The sequence below is a fragment of the Symphalangus syndactylus genome, chromosome 4 (genome assembly GCF_028878055.3).
Source record: "Symphalangus syndactylus isolate Jambi chromosome 4, NHGRI_mSymSyn1-v2.1_pri, whole genome shotgun sequence".
Lineage (NCBI taxonomy): Eukaryota > Metazoa > Chordata > Mammalia > Primates > Hylobatidae > Symphalangus > Symphalangus syndactylus.
Genome location: NC_072426.2, coordinates 126,282,406 through 126,293,786, shown reverse-complemented (window position 1 = coordinate 126,293,786; position 11,381 = coordinate 126,282,406). Strand labels below are relative to the sequence as shown.

At 51.4% G+C, this 11,381-nt stretch overlaps 1 protein-coding gene across 8 annotated transcripts in view; it reads right to left on the bottom strand.

Moving 5' to 3' along the window:
• Positions 1-4,870: 4,870 nt before the first annotated feature.
• FHDC1 (FH2 domain containing 1) overlaps positions 4,871-11,381 on the bottom strand; it is a 66,606-nt gene continuing 60,095 nt past the window's right edge. For all 8 annotated transcript variants that reach the window (XM_063638272.1, XM_055276154.2, XM_055276152.2 and 5 more), the window contains one exon: positions 4,871-9,900. In XM_063638272.1, coding sequence (XP_063494342.1) covers positions 7,831-9,900 — 2,070 coding nt within the window. In that variant the 3' untranslated portion in view covers positions 4,871-7,830. The remainder of the gene's footprint in view (positions 9,901-11,381) is intronic.

The following is an 11,381-nucleotide window of genomic DNA, read 5'->3' as shown; positions in this document are numbered from 1 at the left end:
GTGAAGCATGGTGCCCATACCCTGACTGCCCGGTCATTCTCCTCTGTCTTACTCCAGCTCATCAAGGTTCCTCCTGAAAAGGAGGTTCCAGGGCTGAGGACAGTGTCCAGTGACCAGGTGGGCCTCATTCTGATGCTATCGTTCCAGGAACGTTGCCAATGCTAGCCACATGGAACCACTGGTTCACAAATTCCCCTTCACAACTCCTGGAAGGAATTCCTCCACTGACAAGTGAGAATGATGTTTGACAAGTGGGAATGATATTTGACAAATGGGAATGACGTTTCACCTCCTCCTTGGTCACTAGGACAGCAGGAATGTGTAACTGTGTGCAAAGCCACGAGCTTCTTGGAAGACAAGCTCCAGCCAGAGTTCAACCCATTGTGAGCTGGTTGAGAAAAGCAGGGGCTTGAGAAAGAGCTGAGAACAATTAGGCACTTTACCCCGCGCTTATCTAGTGACTCCAGTTCTATTGTATTGGAGTTGATCTTGAACTTGGGAGTAGGAGGCCCTGTGGGGGTGGGGAAGCTGTTCTGCTGCCTCTGTCTCTCAGTAGTGGTGAAGAAGCCTGCCCTGCAGGGAGCCCACATCTTCCCTCTCCTCCCTGGGGATGAATCAGCTGGTGGGAAACTCTTGTGCCTTGGGAAAGAAGGAAATACAGCCAATAGGGAAGCTGATGGCTCCACTCAGCCATAGCTGAATGGAGGCACTGTTCTTTCTGCTGAGGCAGCTTCCAAAGCTGAATCATCATTTTCTTTTTTTTCTTTTTTTTTTTTTAGATGAGGTCTCACTAGGTTTCCCAGGCTGGTCTCAGACTCCTGGGCTCCAAGTAGCTAGGATTACAGGCATGTACCACTGAGCCTGGCTGAACTATCGTTTTCATTCAAATATAGCTCAAACCCTTCTTCAGCACCTGCCTAGACTAGCAAGACCGTCCCTGAACGTAGCAAGACTGTCCAGATTCTTCCAACAACCTTGTCAGACTGATGAGCAGCCATTGACAGCACGGGACTGGGAAAATGGTCCATTATTCTATGCTAGCCACTTTGGAAAGAACCAAGCTCAGTCCTTCTTCCAGGGAGGGTTTCCACATCCTAAAATAGGGTGGGAGGCTGTCTTCCCGCATCCCTTCTTCTGCCTGCATTCTGAGTCAGCACCCTGGAGAGCTGCACCCCACCCCCTTCCTGACCCGTGAGGTCAGTGCAGATGCTGGCCTGCCTGGCCCCAGCACAGAGCAAGCGGGAAGGAACCAAAGCCGCTGGATGGGGCTCCCAAGGTCCAAGTTGAAGTGATCCTTGTGAAGGCTGTGGAAAGCTCCAACACCCATGAAGTCCAGGGAACAGGGTTCCAAAGAATAGCTTTGCTGACAAATTCTTACTGTGGATACTCAGACAGGGCTGTGGCATTGTTCAGCACTTGTTAGTAAAATCCTTCACATACACTAAATTATAATCTGTCCAAATGGCAGCTATGGCAAGATGCTAGTGAAGTGTCACTTCCAATGTTCCCCCAGGAGCCATTGTTATGGAAGCTCTAATGTTGTGTGATTGAGAGCTCCAGATGACCATGCATGGCCATGCATATGACTGCAAGTCTTTATGTTTTAAGATCTAAGTTAGATCAGCTCCTCAGGCTCCTTTAGGCAGCTGTTCTCTTAATCGGATGCTGAGCTCAGAGTAAATGCTCTTTCTTGCTTGCTCAGAGTGAAACACAACTACATTGCCTGGACAGAGGCTGTAAGAGGGGTCCAGCATGGAGAACAGCTCATTAGCCTGCATGGGAACCCCAGAATTCTTACCAGTCCGCCTTCTTGCCTCTGTCCAGCCCATTGGGTCTCAACAGCAGGAGGGAAAATGAATCAGTGGAAAATTGCTAAAGTGCAAATCTGGGGGCCCATCAGAAAGATTCTGGCTTGTAAGTCTGGGGTGGGACTAGGAATCACCACCCCCAAGTAATTCTGCTGCGCACAGGAGCACTTCATGCTGTGAGTGCCGCTGGATGCTCCAACACTGTCAGGTCAGGAGCACCGAGGGAAGCTCACCACCTGCAGTGAACATCCCGGCTCTCACAAAGGTGGCTCAGTTCCCCAGCTACCAGCTAGCCTTGGCTCATGGGTCCACGGCCCTGGCCACACAAGTGGCCTCCCCACAGCCTCTGCCACCTTCTCATTAGTTGTCTAGTAGGCTAGGCTGAATCTAGCCTCCCTCCCAGAAAATAAGGCAGAGGATGTGCACCCTTCTGTTGGCCCAGTGTGCTATTAGGAAGAACAGCCAAAAGCCAATTACAGTTAGAGAAATGACCCATGTTTCCTGGAGTTGACCTGGGAGATGGAAACCCCTCTGTCTGCCTCTGCATTCAGCCCCGCCTCAAGAGCAGAGAGGTCTTTTCTTCTCCAGCAGTGGAGAGTGGACATCACTCCTCCTGTCACCAGTGCCCCGAAGCTGCAGTGCCTTCACCTGCACTTGATGGCAGGATGTAGAAGAGAAACATTCCTGGCACTCCTGGCCTTTTCCTTCAAGAACACTGCTGTAAGTGAGCTTCTCTTCTGTAGAAATTCCAATGCCGTAATCTACCCACACCTGGCGTTGTAGGCCGCCTGGGCTGCTATAACAGAATACCATAGACCTAAGGTCTCACCAACAACAGAAATGTATTTTTCACAGTTCTAGAGGCTGGGAAGTTTAAGATCAGAGCACTGACAAACCCAGTGTTTGGTGAGAACCCGTTCATGGACGGTCACTTCTTGCTGTGTCCTCACATGGTGGAAGGGATGCTTGCGCATCCTCGGGCCTTCTTTATAAGGGCATTAATCCCATTCGTGAGGGCTCCAGGCTCATGACCTAATCACTCCCCAAAAGCCCCACCTCCTAATCCTACCTCCTTGGAGTTAGGATTTCAACACAGGAATTTGAGGGGGAGCAAACATTCAGACCACAGCGGACAGGTTAAATAGCTTTATAATGTGCTATCCTGAAAACATACCCATAATTCATGAAAGGATTGCTCTGGGAAAGTGCGTTCTGAAATCCTCAAATCTCACTGCAAGCAAACTTAGGGAACATCCTTGGCTTGTGAGCTGGGGACTGCCTGCATGACTCAGCCCTTTAGTGTGTTTCTGAGGCGGGCAGGGGAAAGCCCAGGACCTGACTCCAGGAGCCTGGCACGACTCCGTCAGTGAGAACCTGGAATAGGCATCCTCCCTGAAACGCCTAGGTGCCTCCCTCCACAGCTCACAGTCAGGGATATCAGGCTCCTGGTGGGCCCTTGGTAAAGGGTCTGTGAATGAACAACTATGAACGCTGCTTGCAGCCAGTCCAATTGTCCTATCTACCAATCAGGAAGCCAAAAGCCCCATTGCAGAGCTCTGGACCAGCAGACAGAAAAGCCATTTTCTTCAACTACAACGTTAACTCTTGTCTTCACTTAGGAGATCCAGTGAGCTGTGGGACATCCAAACCGGGAGATATTAGTGGATGAAAAGCCCCGAGGATCAGTGCTCTGGGTTATGTTTTCAACCCTGCCACAGATTCGGTCTGAGCTATGCATTCTTTCCCTGCAGATGCTGAGCAGGGTGATTCTGCAGAGACCCCGGTGCCCTGGTTGGTTTGTGCTCACGGCCCAAATAATTTTAAGCAGTGCTTAATGAGTGATCAGATGCAATGTCCTTCATTCAAATTTGGTTTATACATTTGATGCTTATATGCATTTGGGGACACACAGCAAAAAAATTCTCTCTTCTATTTTTCTGACAGGGTTGGAGCATGTAGCAAAAATATAATGATGAATTAAGTTTCAATGGAAAATTCTGTAAAATTGCAAAATGTCATCATTGCCATATGGGGGGGAGGTAGGGAAAGGATACTGCACCCTTAGAGGCAGAAATTCACAAATGTACACACCCCCGAAGGTGAATTAATAGTTCTACCATAGTCTTCTGGGGTCCCTCACCCTAATGCATATATATGCAGTCTTGAATGAACAATTAGGTGATGGTGGCCCCTTTAATTTAATGAATTTCTTTAGGAGGATGAAACTACAGGTTCTTTATGAAAGCCATAAAATAAAAGGGAAGGAGAAATGGAAGATTACTTGAGACCCATTAGAAAAATAAGCTTTCTTGGTGGGGGGACAGGGGCGGTACATGTCAGTAATTCCTTGAACAGCAGGATTGAAGGTTTAGGGAGGAGTCTGGTGTCCCAAACTGCTTACAACACAGACAAGACCAGCTTCTAAATGTTCAGGGAGCAAGCAGCAACTCCCAACAAGAACAACATTTACTCTCATCTGCTGATTCTGACCCAGGGATGTTCCTCTAGCCCACTTCAGACAAAGCAGGTAAGTAGCTAGGACTGAAATATGACATAATCCGAGGTATGAGGTGTATCTGAGGCACAATTCCCACTCCTTTTCAAATATGCACAATGCTGGTCATATCAAGCCATCTCTCCCTCCTCTCTGCTCATTCCTGAGTCAGCCATGAGGTGAGCTGTGATTTCCTAATGGTGTCCTGAACCAAAATGCAGGACACCCAGGACACCATCTAGACTTGCCGGGCCCACGGAGATGACATAAAACTTAGCTCAGCATGGAATAACGTGAGCTGCGCACTCCGTGGATAGCCTGCATGTCAGAGGCGGGGTTACATCCCCACGGCCTGGGGCAAGGCCCATTCCCTAAGCCCTCAATTATGAGCAGGTTCTGTGCTAGCAAGAAGACACACAGCCAACAGCCTCATTTAGGCTCTCGAGCCTTTGGAGGACAAATCAGCTGCATCCCAACCCTCCCTCGCCTCCTGGATCTCTGCTTCTCTCTGGGCAGGAAATTGAATACTCTCCCAGCAAGATCACACAGACACACCCATGGAAGAAGCTGAGATGAAACACGACTCTCATAAACAGGAACTTTATTAAACTACATGTTACATAAAAGAACATATAAATGGACCTTTAAATACATTCAGTTTATTTTAAACAAATTTACATAAACTTATTTACATTTCTCCATTGTATTCTTAAATTATTTTTCCAAGCTTACTACCGATAAAAGGTAATACAATGATCATCTGCTCACACAGATGCATACAGAAGTTGTCCACAGGGCTAAGTAAAGCACCACTTCCCAGGAAACACAGCTTATTAGATCTTCCAGCAACAACTCATGCTGAAGGTGCTCTCTTCTGAACAGCCCTTGAGGTGAGGCTTTTGCTTTAGAGATGCTGGGGGTTGGTTCTGAGGAGCTGATCCAGGGCAGAGATGGGTCCTTGCTGATTGACCTGACTTGGACTCATAGAGGTGGAAGGACCCGTGGAGACCATCATCGAGGCCACGGCCCCACATCTGTGATATGGGAAACAGGCTTGGGAAGAGGTAGTGACTTCCCAAAGTCACCCAGCATCCGTGATAGAGGAAGGGCCTGCGAGCTCGGTACCCAGGGTTCCTCCAAGAGGTCCCAACCCCTCTGCTATCCACAAATCCACAAACTTAGACTCACTTGCATCCATTTTCCACCACCATGGACCTTATGCTTCGAACTGTTTTGTCTACCTGATTAAATATACAACTTCTTAGGCTTCTTGAGATGGTGAAAAGCAGCTCAGGATTCCCATAAGCATCTCTGTGGAGCCCCGGAAATACCTACTCAGGGCCGTTTTTACAAGAGGTTTTGTGGTCGTGCTTTACTACTTCAGCCATAATGTTTACCTTTACAACTCAGCTGACTTATGGAAGCTCAGCATTTCCAATTAACTTAGATGAAAGGCAACAGTCTGCAGAAGGGAGGCTCTAAGGTCAACCACGTGGATTCCCCACAAACGCATCATATTCGCCTAAATCCATCTATTTACCAATGTCAGATCTAAAATGAGGTTTCACTAATAAGTGACCTAAAATAAAAAAAACACACACACAAAAAAAAGTTTCTTAAAAAAAAAAGTTCCAAGAATTTCCCCATTTCCCAATTAGTCTCAGAGGAGTCGTGAAATGGGCATTGGGTAGAAAAAGTCCATGTTTTCAACTCTTTCTTTTGAATAAAGCCTGATTCCCCCACTCTGCCCCCAAACTTTTCCTGATGATATACGTTCTTCTGAAAGCAATTTCATGCTTTTAGTCTGCTTTAGCAAACTTGATTTGGTTCTTCTCAGGATTTAAAAACCACTGTACCAAGGAGGAGATGTCAACGTTAAAAACTATTATTAAGAGACAGAGACAAGGAGAGAGACAGACTCTCTCCAGGCCCATGTTAGAAAAGAAGGAAGTGCTGGGAGCACAAAAAGAGAGAAGAAAGGCTGGGAGACAGAATGGTTTGCACCTCCTTGTAACCAGAGTGAACACAGGTCATAGCAGCCTTCACTCAGTCTTATAACAGACACACGAATGGAGGAACACGGGATTGGAAAGATGCACGCTGTCAAACAGCCCTGATGCCTTTCCACTAAAATATGGCACTTCTAGATTCCAGAGAAATCCAGCATTCTACCAGGGGCTGCCACCCATCTGCAGGGAAGCCTGCCCTGCAACCATGAGGACCCCGAGGCTCATACTCCACTGCTCACAATGCGTGCCCTGAATACATGAAAGCATCTGATTTCTGTCTGAGTCCAACTTTCCCTCCTGTTCCTAGACAGATTCACACCCAGAGTCATGCACAGAGAAGTGGGCAAGCCAGACAATCTTCAGGGAGACACAGCCCATCACAGGATACCCAAGGCTTGTGGGGAAGTCCAGTTGCCAGCAACGGACGGTGTGTGGGCAGGTGAAACTCTGAGGCCAGAGAACACAGGAAGATACAAATATCTTCATACTGAGGATATACTGGCCAAGTGTGGTGGCTCACACCTGTAATCCCAGCACTCTGGGAGGCTGAGGTGGGAGGATCACTTGAGCCCAGGAGTTCGAGATCAGCCTGAGCAACATATTGAGATCCCATCTCTACAAAAGATAAATTAAAAAAAAACACAATTAGCCAGGCGTGGTGGTGCACGCCTATAGTCCCAGCTCCTAGGGAGGCTGAGGTGGGAGGATCACTTGGGTCTGGGAGGTCAAAGCTGCAGTGAGCTATGATTGTGCCACTGTACTCCAGTCTGGGAGACAGAGCAAGACCCTGTCGCAAAAAAATATATATGTATTTTTTTCCTGGGAGGGATTTCACTCTGCAAAAGGAACAAAAACTAAAACATTTCATTTTTGTTTTGTTTTGAGACAAGGTCTCACTCTGTCACCCAGGCTGCAGTGCAGTGGTGGGGTCCTGGGCTCAAGTGATCTTCCCATCTCAGCGTTCAGAGTGGCTGGGGCCACAGGCATGTGCCACCACACTCGGCTAAATTTTGTATTTCTGATAGAGACGGGGTTTCTCCATGTTGCCTAGGCTGGTCTCGAACTCCTAGGCTCAAGCAATCCACCCACTTTAGCCTCCCAAAGTGCTGGATTACAAGCGTGAACCACTGCACCTAGCTAATTTTTATATTAAAAAGAAAGTCTTTGATATATAAAAACTGGCCAGAAAAAAACTTTTTTGACTTGTTTCATAAGAATGTCACCTTACACTCCTATTCTTTCTTGGGATGTGGGCTTTGGGGGAGGGTGGGGTGTATGGGGGAGGTGTGGCCGTCACAGTAGTGAACGTGCATCCATCTGGACGCTGGACTGCAGCAGGGCTCAGCACAGCAGGCTGCAGTTCACAGGCCTCCTGGACTGTGCCATCCCAGCGTCAGTAGCAGTGGCACCAGTGGCTGCTTTATCTGTAACAAAGACACGCTGCCTCTTTCCCCATCCTCGTCCCAGAAGTCGGTCTTCACCGTCTGAATCCCAGGAGGCAGGAGAGGACAGACACCCATCACTTCCATAAGGGATTGAGGATTCCCCCCAGCGTGGTCCGACTGGAGTCCTTCCGACGGAGGGAGGCCCTTTCCGCAGCCCCTCTGGCCTTCAGAGGGGCCTCCGTGTTGGCACTGGGACCCTCCGCAGACTCTGGGCACTTCTTGGGGGCCCGGGCACTGCTGGCTCGCCTCAAAGTGCCGCTGTCCTTGGGAGCAGCATCCTCGGGGTCCCCTTTCACCCTCAGCTGCCGCTGCGACACTGTCCGGGTGATGCCGGGGGCTTTGGCCACGGGAGGAAGATCTGTTCTCATGCTTCGAGAGGAGGAGGCCACCGTGTTCCGGGCAAAGCTCGGGACACGGGGTAGTTCATGGGGGACGCTGGGCACTGGCGGGGTCTTCGGCTCTTCTTTGGGACTCTCAGGGCCCTCGGAGTGGGCGCGGCAGGTCTTATTTTCCTCAGGCTTCTGTCTGGGGAGGTTCCTGAGTGGTTTGGCACTGGGCTTCTTGAAAGAACTCCTGGGCTGCAGAGGGACGTCCCTCCCTGGACGGGTGCTGCCGGAGCCACTGCTGCCCCGCAGCAGCCTCTGCTCCTCGGCGCCTGTGGAGGGCCTCCTGGGCGACGTGTCCGAGGCCCTCCGCACGGAGTTCTGGCGTGACCACACAGTATCTGTGCTGCTGGGGGGATTCTGGGAGGGCCCCCGGGATGACAGCTCTGGTCGCCTCCAGCCGGCGCCTCTGCTGGACTTGGTGATGGGCATGACCTTGCGCATGCTCTCGTTCTCCGACGCGGTCAGGGTCCGCACGGGCTTGGCCACTGCCCCCTGGCTCCGCCGGGCGCTCCCGGGCTTGGAGGTCCCAGGAGACGCCTCTTTCAGGGAGCCTCTCTTTGGTGCTACAACATCTTTCCTTTTGGTGGGTTTGTCCCTGGGCGGGCCACCCTGGCAGCTGGGCTCACTATCCACAGACACAGGGGCAGGAGCCTCCCCAGGGGGGCTGGATGTAGGGTTGGAGGAGACTTGGCTGTCCCCCATTTCTCCAACCCCAGAGGACATGGAGCCATCCCCTTCCCCGCCTTCCTCTGGGTCCCCACCTCTGGGTCTGGAGTCGCTTCCTTCTGAGCAGTCCAGGGTCAGTGAGCAGTCGGTGGTGTCTGAGATGCAGAACAGAGGCCTAGGATCTTTGCTCTCAGGATCGCTGCTACCCACAGATCCTAAAGCCGCACTTCCAGGCTCATCAGGGGCAGCCTTGCCGTCCTCCAGGGCTGGGCTGAGACTCCCCAGGGCATCTCTGCCCATGGGTGTCAGGCTGCTGCTGCTGGCACTGAGGGACTGTGGGCCCCCATGCCCCACAGACTCTAGCTCCATCGGGCTGAAGTCACTCAAAGTCAGCTGGGAGGTCTCCATGCTCTGGGAACCCTGGAGGTTGAACTGGGCTAGCCCTGTCACCAGCTCATGCTCCTTAATTCCCAGAGCCAATGGCGAGAGAGGAGGGGATTGTGCTGAGCCCAGGCTCACCGGCTCACTGTACCTCTTTCGGAGGACACTGACGCCCTGGCGCCGAGCTCTGGGGAAGGCAGAGGCAGGGTCCTCAGGCTGGGCAGCTGGAAGCTGGTGCACCCGTGCTGAGGGTGGGTTGGGGGCCTCCTCCTGGCCCCCCGAGGCCTGAGGTTTGTGTGCAAAGCTGGAGTCCTGGTGTCTCACTTCTGCAGGCTCCAGGCAGGCTATCGTGGGCCGGGCCTGCCGGGGGCTGCTCCGGGGCAGGCTGTGGAACTTATTGGGCTCCTCAGGGCTGCCGGTGGAGCTCTCCAAGAAGGTCAGCAGCTCCCGGTCAGCAGAGGGACCCAGGGAGAGGCGGGAGCGGCGGGTGTTCGGGGGCCGATAGGAGGGGCTGGAGGGGCTGATGGGCCTGGGGTGCAGGAAAGGGAGCAGGCCCTCTGCACCCTTCTTGGTCAGCAGCTCCACATCATTCTCACTGCTGCTCCGGCCAAATGCTCCCAGCTCCCCAGTTGCCCAGGAGCGCTGCTTCTTCTCCTGCTCCTTCAGCCTCTGCAGCTGCCTCAGCTCCTGCTCCTTCCGGTCGTGGTTGTCCTGAGGGATGGAGAGAAGCCCAAAGATGCATGAGACATGTGGGACCAATGTGCAGTTCCAGAGCCACCTACGTTGAGGGCCAAAGAAAGATACAGGCATGGAGGGGAGCTCTGGGTCATGTCTTACACCAAGAAAGAGGCTGTCTGTGTGTGTGCACACACGTGTCTGTGTGTGTGTCTGTGTGTAGAAGGAGGGTGAGGCTCTCCAAAGCTACTAGGGATCTGACCAGAAGGGGTGAACGCTGTAGACGTGGCCCAACAATCTGTCTACAGTTTTTACCTGATCCTTGGGCCCAATTTCCAGCTTTCCATCCAAGGCACTGCTCAGTGGAGGCTGCCATTCCACATATGCATGCGACCTCAACTCCAAGGAAAGCCAACTCTGTTTCTGAGCAGTATGAGACAGTGAGGACTTCCAGGAAAGGGCTATATAGGCAATAGCTGAGAGAAAAATACTGTGGGTGTTTAAAGAGTGAGCCTCAAATTGTACTTCTGTGCAGCATGGATCTGTCCTACACACATTCATGTGTAGCACATTCTACTTAACAATGATTTGGATGTATTAATGTATAGCCATGATATTAAGAGATGCTCTGTTCAGCTCTGTTCCCTGACTGCTCCTTGGTAAAGCAACACCACATGTGGCATGGTGGCTCTGCCAGCTGCAGCCTGCAGCACATGGCTCTGCCTCTCACATCCTAGCCTGTTCCCACAATCAGAGAAGAGGAAGAGGAGCAGGTGTGCTTTACAAATCTTTCAACCCTTCACCCTGCTCCAGAGTACCCAGCCCTTCCCATCGAAACTGCACCAGAACAAGCTCACATACCAAAGCACACTCTACCACCTGGCCATGCACTTTAAATAGATTTGTGTCATGGAAATATGTGGATCTCACAGCCCAAATGTGTTATTGTCAGCAGTTTTACTTGACAATCAATTTCCTCCAATGATAGCCTTTCCCTTCCAAGTTTCTGTGGGGCTCTAGCTGGGGACTCTTGGCTCCGCCTGCAGCTCTGGCCTCAGCCTCCCACCTCGTCCCCAAGTCTCTTGGGCCTTCTTTCAAGGTTGCCTGTGGTGGTGGTGGGGCCGGTGCCTGGCTCTTTGGACAGTGGGGCTGAGAGCATCACACAGGTGGCCTCACAGGCCTATGGAATTCCTGGGAGTGAGGGCCTCATTAAGAGCCAACTTGGCCTTGACACCCACCACTGCCTCCCACAGCTGAGCTCACTTCTTGGCCAGAGGAGCGCAAACGTGGCCACAGGCTGAGCCTCCTTCTCTTAACTGGATAGAGAAAGGAGGGGTCGAGAACACAAAGCAATTCTGGGCTTGAGATAAATCTGACCAATCCCTCAAAGAAATTCGGCTATGGACTAAGCTGCATTCCAACTGGAGGAGGAGAGATGACTCACGAGCTTTGCTTCCTCATCACCACCCAAAATGAAGGGATGTGAGTGGCCGGTTTGCTTTCAATTGACGAATTAA